The 18,135-nt window shown below is 39.8% G+C and overlaps 2 protein-coding genes across 2 annotated transcripts in view; both read right to left on the bottom strand.

The window, feature by feature from the left end:
• The window catches only part of itga7 (integrin, alpha 7), a 33,371-nt gene extending 23,685 nt beyond the window's left edge, over positions 1–9,686 (bottom strand). The window contains exon 1 of the mRNA XM_029430685.1: positions 9,235–9,686. Coding sequence (XP_029286545.1) covers positions 9,235–9,452 — 218 coding nt within the window. The 5' untranslated portion in view covers positions 9,453–9,686. The remainder of the gene's footprint in view (positions 1–9,234) is intronic.
• A 3,722-nt stretch (positions 9,687–13,408) lies between these two features.
• On the bottom strand, positions 13,409–16,494 carry LOC115007729 (protein shisa-5-like). Its single transcript, XM_029430684.1, has 5 exons — positions 16,479–16,494; positions 15,761–15,917; positions 15,392–15,555; positions 14,956–15,111; positions 13,409–14,493 (listed from the first exon to the last, which is right to left on the bottom strand). Exons 1-5 carry the CDS (start codon positions 16,492–16,494, stop codon positions 14,363–14,365), a joined length of 624 nt encoding a protein of 207 aa, XP_029286544.1. The 3' UTR covers positions 13,409–14,362.
• Positions 16,495–18,135: the final 1,641 nt, after the last annotated feature.

The following is an 18,135-nucleotide window of genomic DNA, read 5'->3' as shown; positions in this document are numbered from 1 at the left end:
CTGAATATTTGTTCAGAACCTCACACACACACACACACACTACACACACACACATACTCACAGATTCACATCAGACAACAGGAGGATGTGCACCAACTGTGTAAACTATGGATCAGCACACTGACTGCAGCCTGTCCAACAATGTCGGCTGTGACAATCAGTCTCATAAAACAGAGCTGTTTCACAAAATGCCCGCTTTCACACCTGACTCCAGTTTCTCCTTTCAGTTTTGCTGATGGTCAAATGGCAGCTGAGAATGAGGTGACCGAGCTGTGAATCATCACGTTTTTAACATCTCAACTCTCTCCTACTCCGGGAAGAGGAGGAAAAGGGTTGGGTAATGCACAATAAAGGGCAAAAAGAGAGACGGAAGCAGCTGCCAGGCCATGCTATAACCCCTGTGGGGTATTGTGGTTCACTGCCCACGGACGTGACTCAACTTCCTGCTTAAACGATTTGTTCAAGGATATCACAAGGACAGTTTATATCAATTTAAGAAAACAACAAACAAAAGAAGAAGCTAAAAGCCTTAGCATTTCTAGCCACTGAAAGTATGTTTCAGGAAGGGGAAGGGTACAAACACTATGCTTTCAGAGGACCATTGTAACCCCATCCCCACTTCACATGCATCTTTAACAACCCCTAAGCTCACCACCTGCTCCTCTACTGATCAATAGGTGAGCAGTCATTTCCAGGCATAGATGGGGTAATGATTGGTCCAAAGTGTAAAGAGGACATAACCCCTACACCTTCCCTCCCCTGTTCCTTTTTATCTCCTCCTATTTCTTTCCCCCCCCGTTATCCACTCATCCATCTATTGATCTGTCATCTGGTTCTCATACTTTATTATTTTCTGTCCATCATTCCATATTTTTGGGCAGGCTGGGACAAGCAGCATGCATTGGGTGAAAAGCACTGGACATGTCTATCACACAGACATACAAACACATTCAGTAAGTCACCAGAGCCTCCAGGTCACGTGACCTTCATGTGTTATCATGAAAGAAACAAATCATGTTCTGTGTGTGTGTGTGTGTGTGTGTGTGTGTGTGTGTGTGTGTGTGTGTGTGTGTGTGTGTGTGTGTGTGTGTGTGTGTGTGTGTGAGTGGACTCAGATGCAGAGATTCATATCAGTTCCTGTGTCGACTTTCTTTCAACATAAATAAGATAAAACGTGATGTGGTGCCAATCTATGTGATCAACTTAACTGAACATATATATTGTTTTCTTTCATTTATGTGTGCACAGTGGAGAAAAATGTGTTTCGGATTTAGTATTGTGCAAAGAAAAAAAAGGAAAGGTTTTTACACACCGGGGGCGTGACAAATATTGTTTTTAATATGCAATTTTGCAACACTTTTTCAATAAAGGTTTTAAATAGATTCCCGCAGGTGGAGGGCTAACTACTGGGGTCCTATTGACCCAGAGCAGCCGTCTGTCTGAGGTCAATTGTTGTATAGCCTAAGCTACTGTAAGCTTTATTATTGAGTTTCCCTTTAGAAGAATTCTCTGAGTGATTAAGTGTTATTTGTGTTATTTGTGACAAACAGCATATTTGTCTAGGGCTTTTATTGTGAAAGGTAAGAACTGTAAGGAGTAGATCTGGTATGCGCTGCCTTCGTCAAGGTTGAAAGGAGTAATTAAAGTTACCTTTGTCTGAAAGAAAATCACGCTGCTTTTTAGCCGCGTACTATTCACGTTCTGTGTCAAAGTATTCATCAAAAAAATATATATATATTGACATGAAAGAAACACCCTCGGTGTGTAAAGTTCTTTAACCCTCAATTTTAGCATGAGCCAGATTCACTCCCACTGTTGTGATGCACTTTCTTTGTTTTTCAGGGCTTTGTTTAAACACTAGATTTTTTCAGATATCAGAAAAGATATTCATAGAATTTGACAAAAAGTGTATTGGATTAGAATCGCAGACGCCACCTTTAAACCCAACACAAGATACCGACAATAATAAAACATGCTAACATTAGTGGCCCCATTCAACCCATAAATGTTTGAGCAAAATAGAAAAGATGTGAAGTGACTGTGATAACACAAAGGGTATCTATGGCAATATTTTTTTTAACGTTCAAGTAATTAAAGCGTTTATATCCTAAGACTTTCCTGCATAATCAATCAGCAAATCTCTTTTAATAAATTCAAACAAAAATCGCATTCATGTCGCATGTAATTTCCTGTTACTGTCTGCTTTTCACAGCTTCTTTCCGATTTCAGTTCTGTATCAGTTCCCAGTAGAGCCGCCATCAGTTGATTGATTAAACTGCGTCTTTGCCAGAGTCAACTCAAATGGACACACACACAAACACACACACACACACACACACACACACACACACACACACACACATATTTCATCAAAGGGGAGGCCTTCCATGATTTATTCATCCCTCCCTGTGCAGCTCCCGTCCCCATCAGACCCTCTGACCCTCCCCCACATACGTTTTTTTTTATTAGTTTTTTTTAATCAAGTAACATATAAAGCAAATTTAATAATAAAGTAAAACATCATTAACTCCAAAAACTAAAATGATGAGTAATAATGCAACAAAATGCCAGAATACCTGCTCAGGACTTTATCTGCCAGCTATCTCTAAAGTGCAGATGCAGAATCAGCTCCAACACTGCCAACATTTTATCGGCATCTCCATCAGATATAAGTTGTATGTTTCCTTCCTGACTCTGCAGATTGTCCCTCTCCCTCCAGTGAGCACGTGGTCAACAGAGTAATATTCCTGAAAGCTCTGGGCCAGGCAGCGCTGCTTCCCACCGAGCTTTTGTCCAGGCAGCCCAGCGTGGAGGAATGAGAGAATGTTAAATAGACAGAGAGTAAGTGGGAGCTAGTAAAGAGCATTAACCGTGTGTGTGTGTGTGTGTGTGTGTGTGTGTGTGTGTGTGTGTGTGTGTGTGTGTATGTATGCCGGACTGTAAAGCATGCTATACACCCTTTGCTTCTCCTGATCTCTCATATAAATAAGCACTGCAACAGCGTGATCTCCTACATTTACGAGGCTTTCACATGAATGGCCTCCAGAAGATTTAGCAACAAGAGAAAGGGAGCAGGAGAAACATCATGAATTGAATTAGGGAGGGAGAAGGGGGAAGGTTCATTCTCAACTCCTAAGCTGGGGCTGAAAAAGCTGCTTTTATTGGGCTATTTTAATGCAAATTAACCCGCAGAAATTTTTCATTGTGATATGAATGTGTGAGGCAGCTACGCTGGGCCCCATTTACACATATTTAGACGTGTGTTATATCAAAGAAATGGTACTGGAAGGCACAGAGGTTATTGTGTTTGACTTAAAATGACTTAAAGTTTAGTTTAAACTTAAAGTTTGGTTTAATATTTTGGGAAATATGCTTATTTGCTTTATTTCGAGAGTTAGATGTTCTTCTCTAACTTAAAAAACAAATAAGCAGTGTCAAACTATCACTTTAATGAAACTAAATGTTACCTCCTATGATTTAAACCTGCTCACTGCTGAGCTTCTTATCTATTTGACTTCTCTTGCAATCTCTATAACCTTTTAGAGGTCATCCAAAAATCACTTCCACGCTCCTCTTGTTTTTTAAGCTGTTAATCAAGCCTCCAGTTCAATAAGAGGATTTGTTCAGCTTCAGAAAGCTGTGTTTTAAATTCTTTGTTTGAAACCAAACTCCAGACTATATGACTCGGATTATATCGGCTACCTGTGGCCCCACTGGCACTGAGACTGTCCTCAGAAAGGCACCAAAGCAGGTCCATGGTAAATATGAACCTTGCTGCAACCGGAGACCTTCTCCTTTCCCTCTGACGGCAATGCAACACAGTCAACTCTGCATCTGCTGACAGCCTGACAGTCTGATAAATCAAACTCAAATAATGTTGTCAATGGTTGGCGAAATGTTGCTAGCAAAAACAAACTGACCTGGTTTGGGGAAAAAGATATTAAATGTGTTAATTTGCCAATAGAAGTTCAGAAAGAGGAAATTACTGCTTTGGTTGAAAACAAAGGCAATGCTAACAATTGGGTCAGAAAAGAGAATAAGCACAATAGATGTCTGTCAAGGCCAGAGAGAGATCCATCACAGATGATTTGTGACCTATATCAGAGCATCCAAAGCAGAAGTGCCTTCCCCCAGCGTTGTCAAAGCACTCTGAACATGAAAGACCTTTGCATTAAATCAAGAGGCCGAGCGCCATATAAAGAAACGGTATGAAGCTGTAAGTCTCGAGCCCTTTCCATCTTAAATGATGGGTACAGTATGATTTATAAGGCAGTGAGCTAAACCTTTATATATGCCGACTGCTTCATGCTATAACATACTGTCGTGGGTTTGTTCTAAGTATATTGATGCTGACCCCGAATAGAGACGTCTCTAGGAATGTCCCTGAGGGTCAGTTTGTCGGTCCACCACTCTCAACCACTATTGGACGGACTGCCAGGAAACATTCAATGTCCCCAGAGGATGCATCTTAATATCCCCGACTATTAATCTAGCACCACCATGAAGTTGACATTTATGATTTTAAGTGAAATGCCATGAAATTTGGTAGGCTAAATTCATGTTCCCCTCAGGACTAATTGTAATAAGTAGTGATCCATTAACCGTTCATAGAGACATATCTCTGCAAAACCACTGACACCCCCATCAGCCTCAACTGTACTTTGTTTTTAATAAGTAAGTGTTATCAGGTACAATGTAAGTCACTATCATGCACCTACACAGCATTTAATTACATTATTACCACATTTGCTTTTACAACCTATTTTCTTTTAACTTGACCTCGATTGCCGCTGACCTTTCAAAACGCAGCTAATTAGATAATGCCCAGGCAAGCAGGGGAGGTAACCATATTACCAAAACTAACTAGCTGTTCTCACCCGACCTCACGGTGAGCGCAGAGAACGTTTCCTATCATGTGACGGCAGCATTAGGCGATATGCTGTTTGGCAGACTAACTATTAAAACATGCAGTAACTGATTTCAGGGAGATTGGGAGGGGCGGGATAAAGCTCAGGGGGCTTCCTTTCTTCACCGGGCACTAAACTATTAGCGGAAGCACTTCTCATAGCAGTATAAATAGCAGACGCACACATAACTGACTGAACATAACTCAGACTGAAATACCCTCTCCTCTCATCCTCTGTCTGGCATCAGCAGCAGCAGCAGAAGCCCCTTAAATACAGTGTGGTGCCTTCAGGACAACAAAAACCCAGTAGAGATAATATAGAAAAGTTAACATAAGTCTGGAAAGCAAGATCAATGCTCTTATGGCATTTTTTGACTTCCTCCCGACATGCCACTGAACAGGATCTCCTTACAGCACAGTCAGTATGAGACCATTGTGTCACATGGGGTGACCTTTGAGGCCATATTGAAAAGGAGCTGTAGGGTTTGGGGGCAGCCAGTAGCCTGTACTGAAGAGAAACTGTAAAACTGAACAAAAAGACAGTCATTCCATAAACCTGCCAGCTGTATCTGAAGCCAAATGTCTGTGCACTCATAGTGTATGATCCTGCCTTTGAAAGATATACACACAACTACTCTAATGCTTGAGAGAAAAAAACTCCAATAAACTGACCAACTCCAAAACCAGAGCAGGTGAAACTGCACAAGTGTGACAGTATGACTAAGCTGATTTCTATTCGCACTTTAACGTGATGGATTGTGTCATACAGCCATGAGTAAGCACAGAACAGAGCATCAAAGCAGTAATATCACTATCACCATTGAATTCAGTGGCACAACCCACAATGAGGACAACCCAGTATGGCCACAGGCGACAGTAACCCAAACCATCGTAATATAAAGAGAGAAATGAGTCAGAAGCATCTAATTACGGTAAGTTTGAGGCAAATTGTTTCAAGACAGTATACCAGAAGAGCAGAGATGATATAGGGTGCACGTTGGAAACTAAACTCTGCAATAACACAGAGAGGGCACTATCATAAAGTACTATTCAGGCAGGAAAGATAATTGCTCTGTTGCTATCTGAATAATACATTTCTCTAACTGAGAGTGGAATAACATCAAATGTTTTGAGCTCCTACAGTCCACAGTGCTGATGAAACCATCATCAAGTCATCAGGGACGTACCAGTGAGGACTCTGAGGTCATGATGTCTGATTGGTTCTTGAGGAACAGGCAAAATGAACGTACTACATTTGTGGATATTTACTTTTATGCAAATAAATACAAGGATTTGAATTGTATCCCCAACATATGTCTATTCCTGGCTGTGTGCAGAGTTATTGGTCAGGTCACATTTTATTACTTTGAATTTTTAAGGTAAACTTAAAGCGGCTGAAGTCAATTTAACTCCATAACTCCAATTTATAAGGTGATGATTTGACGATATTGTTCACAACTTGCTTCTGCTGTTACTAAGTGGCCAAAATAGGCTGGGGAAAAAATCTCCTACTTCTCACTCTAAACCACTTTGGATTATCAGACACAAAGCTGAAAACAGGACTACTTTTATTATCTTATTATTTTTTGGGAAATCGAAAAATAATAACCTCAGAATTTCTAAAACTCCTGGATAAACTGCAAGTCATGTCAAGATACAGTAAACGGGTGTGAAATCATTCTAAGGTAATCTATGCAGACATTGGGTGTGATGTCACAGCTTACTGGAAACAGCATTATTCATCTCACGCTCTTCCAGTAGATGCATCACATCAGCACATCGTGTCAGTTTATTGACTGTCTCCTCCTGGCACTAACTCCACTGCTGCAGCATGGGCATTTTCTCAGGAGTCTTCTCTCTGTTGCACTTTGAAACGAGCCTCGGTAGTAAGGGATAAAATACTTCCAGCACATAGTCACTTTTTAAAATAAGTTCCCGGAATGCTGCTGGACAGTGAGCACGACTCTCGGTCTGACTGTCTATGTGTGAATGCTGATGTCATTCCCCAGGTCCTGGGGTCTGCAACCTGCGGCTCAGACATTTTGTGGGACATTTGTGAGGCTGTTGTGTGTTTAAAAGCCAAAGAAATGATCACCACCTCCATGTGGATGAAAACACACTGAAACGCACATAATTAAATACAAACTGGCTCTTTTTAAGATATTAGGCTGCAGCTATACGTTTTTTTTTATTTCAAAGTGGGCTACCTTTTTATTAATATCATTTTTATATTGTATGTTATATTGTTTTGTGTATTTTTATATTATATTCCTTCTATTTTATTCAACATTTATTCAAGTAGGCCTGAACATACCACTGTATTTCTTCCTTCTCTTCAAAAGAGTTTGGTGTTTTCCTTTTGTTGAAACAGCTGAACATAGCAACAGTTTCTTTTATTGTCATTCTGTAATTTCATAAATGCAACAAATATAGTATAACTATATATTAAATCTATAAGCTGTGTTATCAAATATGTTTTGCGGCTCCAGACAAATCTTATTTGGGCCAAATGGCTCTTTAGATAGTAAAGGTTGCGCTGGTCTTACCAGGCGACAGGGAGACTCCAGCTCCAGTAAACTAAGGAGCCAACGGTTAAAAATGGAGCTTCGAAACATGGACCTGTAGTAAATAAACTCCCTCGTATGTGTTATATCCAGGGGTGGAAAGTAATTAAGTGTAATACTTAGGTTTGAAGTATCTCAAGTATTTCCATTTTAAGGGGAAATATGTACTTTTTACTTAACACATTTACTTATAATGCAGAGAAATAATTGTACATTGTTTTTATAAAATATCATCAACCAAAGGTATATGAGAAGTAGTTCTACCATAACCAACTACAGCAGGGGAAGCATTATCAATCCAATACTACAATATAAAACTAGAAGGGCTCTCAGAGACCTCTGCTAAGGACATGTGCCCTATCTTGCAATGTTAACAAATAATTTGTTTATCCGCCCTGTGATTTAGATCCGCTCCTAAATGTATTATTGTTATAATGTGTTTTTCCATCGCCCATGCTACGCTCTTCCACCAACTTACATGAACATTGTCAAGTTGTTTTTCTGCAACAAACAGACAAACAAATAATCAGAACCGAAAACATAAACTCCTTTGCAAAGTTAGTAATGTACAGTATAAAACTCACAGGGGTCATTTATCTGCACAACAAATGAAACAACTTCATCCAAAATGTTTCAGTACTAGGATTCAAATGTAATTGTAATAGAGTATATTTACATTGTAGCACTATTTACTTCTCCCACTACTTGTTATATTTATGGATCATATTTCTGTGCATTGTTTTTAAGTCTTACTCCTGTAGCTCTTTTGATGCACCGTTAAATGGAAAAGTTTAACAAAAACCTCTGAAGTTGTAAACTTACAGGAATGTTTAGGATGGTTATATCTGTGCCAACTGATTTTGTCAACAGACCTCTATTATTACATTATCACAGGTCATTTAGCAGACGCTCTTATCCAGAGTGAACTAACTACAGGGACGACCCTGGAGCAACTCGGGGTTAAGTACCTTGCTCAGGGGTATAGACTAGACTAGACCACTCGGTCACCACCACCTCTATCTTATAGATATTTTTAAAAACTATTCTCTCTGGCACCTCATCAGATGAAACAATAATCGCAACCTCACAAGGTAAATGAATGCCGTCTCCTATTAATCGTCAGAGTAAACCATTTGAAAGATTTACAAGCAGATCTGCTGATATAATTCATGATTACTGGAGGACGACACAGGCTTATGACTGTTCCAGTCACACTGAAAGACACAGCAAAACAGCTGTTGGCAAACACATCAGAGAACAAACATCCTCACACAGATCTCATCCATGCACACACATATACACACACAACCCTACACACTAAAGGACACATTAGTATTTCCATCTGTGAAGTCAGAATCAGACCTGCTCTGCTCTTGAGAAACGACTGCCAGCTGATTCAGCACAAGCTACTCTCATCCACTCACCACTTACTATAAATCATCGTCTATTAAGTCAGAGCTCAGGCTGCACTTGCTTAAGACGATGCACATAAACATGCTAAAACTCCTCCACCCAGTTCAGAGTTATGAGTGTAACAATGATTTAGCAAATCTGAGAAATGGTGCAGCATAGAAACACTGACTGCAGCAGCTTTTAACTTCACACATTTCTTTTAAATTCATGGTATAGTGAACATTTATGCATGAGGAGCAGGTGCAGATATGGGATAGCCTGATACACATTTAAACTGAGTATGTGAGGTGAAACAGAAAAGTCAAAAAGGACACACAGCGCACACGCTCAGTGCCGCATTCACCCACTCACCAGCTCTGAGGCTCTGGCGTAAGCTGCTGGTGAAGTGCAAGAGAGAAGCCAAAAAAGGTGCCATGGTCTCCCAACTTATGCAGTGTGTGAGTAGTATCCAGGTTAAATCCCCACACTTGGCTCGAAAGGGTCAACAGAGCCCAGAGGAGAGTAGTCCGCCGATGAGAGGAGCAAGATGAGAGGGAGACAGTGTTCCCATGTCCCACCAGGGCTTCCATCGCAGGGTGCAGGTCCTCTCAGCAGCAGAGCAAGTTCAGTTTAAGAAGAGTGCAGAGGAGAATCCTTTTATGGCTCCCAGAGTGATAAAAGTGAAGAATCCTGTAGTCTCCTCTCCTCTGTGGATGCCTCCCTTGTTTCCAATCCTCTTTCTCTTCCTCCCTCGATCTAACGTGCTGCCTCTCAACTCCGTTTGCTGCTGTCAGTCTGAAGAGCAGGCTGAGGAAATGTGTGTGAGTGTGTTTCTCTCAATGCATGTGCGCCTCCCCCTCCTCTATGCTCAGAGGGAGACAGAGGACAAGTGCCTTGAATAGCCCGCTCACTCCTCCCCCTCCCCTCACTCTTTCTGTTCCTCCCTCCCCTCTCTCAGCTGACATCAACACTCAAGGGACTGCTGCCAAAATACCAGGCAAGGTTGTCAAGATACTTGGAGGCTATTGAATAGAGAGAGGGGGGGGGTGAAAAGACAGCAGACTGTTTTATCTGTTAAGTTCACACGGCACAAAGTGCCTCTTACGATGGCCACTCGTTGCTGCAGGTGCTTGTAGATCTGAGGAGCATATCAAGGGGAAAAGCCTGAGATACTAGCTTGAAAGTTTCAAAGCCAGACAGATGAAAAATCTGAAGGTTTTTTCCTTATACTCCGACCTTAAAAGCCTTGACGTCTGACTCGATCTGCTATGAATGGGAGACAAAAGGGGCCTAAATGTGCACAGTGACCCAGGAAAGTTTATTACAGACCTTTAGCTCTTCTAGAAAGGAAGAGTAGGAGAGATGTGCTGTGACGGAGCAATGAGACATAATCAGGAAAATTGCAAGAATCAAAAAAGCACATCAAGTGTGATTTTATTTATTCACTGATTGAAGTGCTTTACCCCAATGAAAGAAAAAAGAGTAGCTCAAACAAACAACATAATGAACAACAGCTGATTTCTGTTTCTCTGTGTGCAGCTGTCAGTGTGTCACCTCAACTGTTCCGCATAATAAACCTCACACACACACAGCAGTTGCACTCAGAAAGTTAAATACGTCTGTGTGTCACCTTCCTAGTTAGGATGTGATTTTGGATGAAAACATTTGTTTGACTTTAGATATTATTCGGCGAGTGAGGTTTTATAGGTAGGAATTCATATTTACAATCTAAAAGCTCAAAGTGCAAGATGAATACATTTAGTTTTGAACTTATCCCACAGGTCTGACTTGATCATACAGGAGAGGTGATAGCAGAATATCAAAATTAAGACACAAATATTTATATTTTTATTGACGAGGTTGGAACACACTGCCAGACGACGACAAGTGAAAATGCACTTTTCCTTTTTACACCGCCAACACACAACTTCTGTGGAGTTTTGTATGGAATATACACACAGTGGACACTTTATTAGGTACACCTGTACAATCTAATACAGTCCTACAACATCCCTGCCAAGTTTTTGCAATTACTTAGTATATTCTAAAATTGAAATGGAGTCGTCAGCTGACTAAAACATGTTGTGGACTTTGTCTGTGTGATTTCATTGCCTTAAAATTCATCTCAGAAGTTGGCTTTGAGCGTTGACAAAGAGGCCACAAAGCTTCTTAACAAAACTTGCACATGAAGGAGGATTAAAACTGACATAAGATTAGTGTCTCTGGGCACTATCATCAATGTCTCCATCACACCAGGTTACTGAAAGGATGAGACTGAATTCCTCTCATGTGATCTGGCTGGCATCGTGAACCAGCTTCTGGTGTCAAACACTCTCTGCCCCCTGCTGCCCATATGTGGTATTTAAAACAGATGAGCTTTCACTATACACTCAAATCAATGGGGATAGGCTAAATCACAGAGACACCTCTCTGTATAATGAAATATAGTTCAACAGTAGCCTACCACAAGCTACATCCTTACTGCAGGACTGTTGTAGACTGCATCAGTGTTAGCTAACAACCAAACTCACAGGCAACTGAGTGTATCTACAAGTTCAGAATAAGATATTTTACATTTTGGCTATATATAACCCTATCTATTGTTGGCTCTGAGGTTGATCTCCAGTAGCATTCCCTCTGATGACACAGACCATATTTTTATTACAAGACTAACAGTTACAGCCATGCTAGCAACTCTGTAAGGCTGTACTTTGAGCTAAATGCTAATGTCTGACTGCTAACATGCGCCCAATGGCAATGCTAACATTTAGCTGGTATAATGTTAACCATGTTCACCATCTTAGTGTCACTTTTTAGCATGCTTACATTTACTAATTAGCACTAAATACAACGTACAGCTAAGGCTAGTGGGAATGTTTTTACTTTGGTATGTGTTTAGCCATAAACCAAAGTATTGGACACAGCTACATTTTGACTTTACAATGGTGGTAAATGACAAGTCAGGGCATCACGAAAAATCATCCTAAGGGAGACAAGAATGTCTGTAGGCCTACTAAATTTCATGGAAATCCATCCAATAGTTGTCGAGACATTTTACTAAAAACTACAAAATGTCAACCTGCTGGTGGCGCTAAAAGTCAACAAAGTCGGTTGGATTCATCCTCTGGGGACAACGAATGTCTGTAGGAAAATTGCATGGCAATAGTTGATGACATTGGATGGATGATTGATTTCAGTCTGGACCAAAGTGACCAAACAAATCAACCGACCTTGCCGTCCCTTGAGCCACCAACTAATAGTTCAGTTTTTTGTACCTTAACTGGAAATTTGTTGACATTTATCTTTTGTGATGGAAAATATGTAAAAATAGCAAATATAAATGTTAAAAACTTGTCGTCACACATCTTTGGTGACAGATAACAGATAACAAAATGTTGAAACATAAATAATGCTGTCAAGTCTGTTTGTGTTTTCCAAGCATGTGGGAAAGTTTGGCATGCTGTATCTCTTTAGAGCATCTTGGCCTGAGCGAGAGCACGCCATGGGGAGTTTGTCAGCAGTTGCTCCCACACACAGCTCAGTGATTCAGTGTGCTGAAAGAATATCTAAAACCTGATTTAAAAAAAAGTTGATTTCTGATATCCAATAACATAGTGTGCCCCCCTGTCTGTTGTCCATGTGCCAGTCAGCTCCGATTTGAGATATAAGTACCAGAAGGATTCCAGAGAGCAGAAGAAAAAGAAAGGAATGGTGTGGGATGTCGAAACAATGCTGAAAACATCTTAATGGCAGCTCGGGCAGGAGGCCAGATAAGAATGCCTTCAGACAGAACAAAGCATCTGCAGAGGGAAGGACGGAAGAAAGGGAAAGAGAGAAGAAAGAGATGGAGAGGAGGAGAACATTGGCTGTAAAGATTATCTGCCACATCGTCCATGACACTGGCGAAGTGCTCATTAGCAGTCTGAACCACACTTCAAGGAGAGATCTTATTTTAGACGGCAAGCAGGGAGCAGTACATACAGTCATTTTTCCTGTTATAGTCACTTCGATGACTGAGACAGCCGCAGTCAGCACTATTACTGTATTGATTAATGGATCGTGTGTGATGCTATAAGAGGGAGTGGTGCTGGTTATTATGGGATTAAATGGAAGCACGCCACTGAACATGGTCTCAAAGGAAGAGGCTAAACTGAGCACAGTGGTTTTGTCAGACTGTAGGTATTAATATTTAGCTACAACATTATGGATTTTTTAATCAAACACTGATTTCATTGTAAGAGGGTTTAAGAAGCAAGCAAGCTACCACAGTTCTCCATTGAAGAGATGCATTACTGCATACAACCATCATCATCACATGCAAACACCCTGCTGCAACAAATCACTCCTCACTGGAGACAGCAAAAAGACAAACAACCATCTTTTTCAACACAGTGCAACAAATCATCAGTTCAAACCTGCCAGTGCTGGAGGAAGTATTCAGATCCTTTACTCAAGTAAGAGTACAAAAAAAAAACACTGTAAAAATGCTGCATAAAAGACCCTGCATTGAAAATGTTACTTAAGTAAAAGTATGTAAGTATAATCAGGAAAATGTACTTAAAAGTATTAAGTAAAAGTATTCCATGCAAAACAATTCCCCCTGACTGTAACTTTTAGGCCTATACATTATATCACTTTTACTTTATTACTATTAATTATTTTTACTGGAAAATCTGGATTTTACTATTTTAGTTAGTTTAGGTGGAGCTAATTATTATTTTTTTGAACAGGACTGCAACTAATGATTCACTTCATTATGGATTAATCTGCTGATTATTTTCTCAATTAATTAATCAATTGGTTTGTAAGAATTCTGAAAATAGTGACCAATCACAACTTCTCACAATGCTTTGAAAAATTCAAAATTATTGGAAAATAAATATTAAATGTATTAAAAGGACACTCAGTGTGTTGCTGAGTATAGAGTCAAAACATCATAAAGTAAATAAAAACTCATATTACAGTAATTAAAAAGGTATCAGATGATGACCCAGTGATAGTTTATGGTCTTCAGTCATCCCTAAAATTGAACAAGAACAACCAAACATGTGTCATTTACATCAAGTGGTTAAATACAATACCTGTGATTTGAATCTTTGATCTCTGCGTGAAGTATGCTTAATCATAATGAGACCAAACAAAGTCATAGGGTTATTGTCTTGCATGTTAAACAACAGTGCTCGATAACAAGACCTGGTAGCTCCAGCACGCAGTATTACATTGTTTCTCTTTTCTTCACAAAATAAAAGCAGGGCAGAGGCGACCTCTTGTGGTAGTTAAAGGCTTAGCATTTTCAATAGAGTTTCAGAATAGTTCTCATGACACCACAGTTTCTTATCAGAAGGAAATCCCAAAACTCCTCAGTATCTCAAGAATAAACTGAAAATGTGAATGAATACAGAATTCTCAGAATAAATATCGACTAAATTGTAACACAATGTCATCCTCACATTTAACATTCCTGTGGAAATGGTGTAGAAACCACGGTTTTCAAACATGTTTAGGGATTTGGACCATAAGAGGGGTTGTAGGGCAGTGGTGCAAATTCATCTGTATGAGGTGGTGGTGGTGCATAAGGCTGACCGGGGAAGGGGAGCATCGGCAGCCCTGGAGGTATTGCAACTGGATTGACTAAAATGGAAGAAAAAAAAACACATTTGTATGTTATTGGAACATATTTGGTTTGTTGTTCCTGAAACATTGTAATGCTTTCCCATTCTTTATTTATGTTATAAGTAATAAGAGTAGTCAAAGCATAATGCTGGTGTTATTCTTTATGTGTGTTGTTGTCAACATATCAGACTACCCTATCCCGTCTGTTGCCCATATTCCTCCTGAAGATGTAAATCTTTAAAAACATGTCAAAAAGCAAAAAAAATGTAATCGTTATTGCTCTCAGAAAAAACACTAATTTGTAAATGGGAATAAGATGATAATAAAACATAAAATCTATAGTAAATCACAATACAAACTGATACTTAACATCCAGCTGGATTAGCATGGACGGCTGGGTGACCAAGCCTGCTACACCTGTTTAATCCTCTCAGATTGATTCAGTCTGAAATGTGCCAGCCACTGCTAAACTTAACTTACTGGCTTCAATGTATGATGGTGGGGCTGTAGGGTTGGGCAGGCCTCCATATCCAGGCTGGGCAGGTACGGGCTGGTAGCCTGGGTAGGACGGCTGGTATCCGGAGGGGGCGAGTGGCTGCTGGGGCACATTGACTACGGTGGTGACGAATCTCGCAGCTGTAGGTAAAGTCATAGATGGAGTTTGGTTTGAAAATAAAGGTAATAATACTCTGTGATTTGTTTACTGATTGAGAAAAATGATGACATACAAATACATACACACAAAATATATAGTGAAACAAAAGATTGTGTTTTTGTTTGAGAGAAAGGTTCAACATTCGCCTTGCTGAGAGTGCCTGGTTATAATAACAAAATTCACTTTCCTTTGATCATTTGCACATACGGTTCATAAAATTAAACAAAAAAACTAAACTGAAACCAAAAATATGTCACCTACTTTGGGGATTTCTGTTGTGTCCTTTTCGGCACTTCTTGTAGCACAAGCAGCAAGGAGCCACACAGCAGGTGATGAGACCCACACAGAAGAGAATGGGCAAACCAGCCCCTATGATGCTTCCCAGAATTATAGCAGTGCGGTTGGTTTTCTTATGGCTAGGATAACTGGGGGGAAGAAAAAGCTAGTCAAATTTCTTTAAATGCTGATCAATCGACCGATTTATTTGTCACATCATACAAGGTAAAGTTCCAGTGAAATGTAAATCCTGCAGTTCCTTCAATGCATGCATTAAAGAGTTTAAATAAATATTGTTTCTTATCCTGTACCTTTTTTTGTTTTTTTAAACACCGGTGCAAAACAAAAGCTCACCTTCCTTGACAGCGTTCTTGTTTTGCTTGACTGAAATAGTATATCCTGTCACTGCAGCAGTATTTTCTTTTGCAGTTTCCACAGCAGTACCTGGAGCCACATTGCTCCGCAAGATGTTGGTAGCCATCTGTGTCCACAAAGCTGCTACAATAACCAGCTGTAACATAAAACACAGGGTTGTGGTGAAGAGGGGGGAGAGATTAAAGAGTTACAGCTACAACATGAGCTGATAAGAATAAACAGCTAAACTAGTTAAACCTGCATGTACATACGAGCTCAAAGCAAGTGTCATTGAGAAGTGAAATCAAAGTAGTAGTCAGGAAACTATGGCATCTATTAACTTATTAACTGATTTAACTTGACTCTGGGTTATACCTGTTTCATTTTGTGGCTGTCTGCATATGAGGAAGTACGTTAAGATAAGTAGAAAAAACTGCTAAATAAAACTCACCCCATACAGCTGGGAGCAGGATCACACACAGAACACACACGGGACTGGACAAGACACTTGAAACCATAACTGCTATGACAAAGTGTAGTGAAGTGAAATGTAATGAGGAAATTATTCTGACTCTGCAGTGAGGCTTTCAACCTGTCTGTCTGTCCGTCCCACCCTATAATAAGTAGCCTAACAGCATTCCTCACTTCTAAGGCTTGCCACTGCATTTATGCTAGATTGAATTTAAATGTATTTTTTTGCAAACTGACTATGCCTTACCTCCGTTTAGCTGCATATACTCAGTTAAAAAAAAATTTTTTGCAAGTTTTACATTCATTTCCTTGTATAGTAAATAAGGAAACCGTTGAGATTCAAACCAACTTGTATAGAAACTCAGGCCACATGTAGATTTACGGAACCAGTATTGTTATCTGCCTCCACCCACTCTCCCTTCAATTGTCCTTTGGCACTATCCATATTTCCCAACTTCCCTCTCCACGCCCTCAATGATATCAACATGTAATGTAAGCGGAAAGGAAACCAATCTAAACCTGTCTGTCATTATTCTATATTCATTACATTGTGCAAAAAACTTGTCTACTGCCACTTTAAGTTATGTCTACAATTACTTGTTATGCTTCATATAGTTTGGCGAGATTAAAAGACAGATGACAGACACTTTGTTGATGAACCGACTTTGTATTTTTCTCTCAGAATCCAAGACAGACCCAAGACACACAGGTGTAGTGTGTGTGTGACGGTGATATATTCCACAGGTCCATGAAGTCAGACAAGCAACCATATCAGAGTGTAGGATGAGGATAGCTGCAGGTTAAAGCTTTCTTACTATGTTTTTTTTACAGTTTGAGTAACCAAGTTACTAGTTATTAGCTCATTTCATACATGTTAGAGGCAACAGTAAAACCTACACCTTATGATAAAGAGCACAAGCTAGTCCCCAGAAACTGTCAGAATGGTTTGTGCATGCACAGTTAACTGTTGTTTAAGTTCCTGTTCAGTCTGAAAATAATGTAACGTGTAATTCAAATACCACAACTATCATCTCATCATTTCAACATCTTGCTTCTTACATCTTGGATGGTGATGGCCTAGTGGTCAAGCGTACTGCCAGATGAAGAGAGTCAACTCATTTCCTTGCGAGTTTGTAATCCACCCTGATGCTTCATAAGGCTTGGCCATGGCAGTGTGATCCAGAACAAACGGATCACGCCCCCTTTGAAAACTCCTCTTTTTTCATTCATTTTCCTCATGCCTGTATGTTAACTTTTCTTCAGCAGGAAGCAGTTAAAACAACAATACACCATTTCCATCATAGGTTTGCAGGGAGTCACATTTTCAATGCACATTGAATATTAATTAAAGTTTGAACTCTTCCAAAAACGTTTCCTCAAGAGGTTTGCTGAATTTTTCAATGTTCAGTTACGCTGGCTATGACCATATAAAGGAATGTTGCTGAATAGTTTAGGATAAAATTAAAGAGAAAGTTTGTCAGGACGAGTTTGTCATCTGCCCTCTTTGTGTACAGAACAGGGCTGTAGGTACGTGTGATGCACACGCAAGTGAGTTCATTCATCTGTTGATAAAGTGATCATATGATATGTTAACTTTTTGTAGGGGTACCTGTACTTTGGGATGTTACTTTTATTGTATGCCTCTTTATATTTATTTTATACTTCATTTCAGAAGGAAATATTTTTCCTTTTTACTCCAATACATTGACTTTAACAGTTCAACTCATCATCAATGAATTTGATGAACAATTTGAGAATACAATATACCGTATTTTCCGCACTATAAAGCGCACTGTCAATGAATGGTCTATTTTCGATCTGTTTTCATATATAAAGCGCACCGGACTATAAGGCGCATTAAGCGAAACAAAACAGTCAGATAAGTCAGTCAGTCAAACTTTATT

This window comes from Cottoperca gobio, chromosome 5, assembly GCF_900634415.1.
Source record: "Cottoperca gobio chromosome 5, fCotGob3.1, whole genome shotgun sequence".
NCBI lineage: Eukaryota > Metazoa > Chordata > Actinopteri > Perciformes > Bovichtidae > Cottoperca > Cottoperca gobio.
Note: the sequence above shows the minus strand (reverse complement) of the source record. Positions and strands in the feature narration are given on the sequence as shown.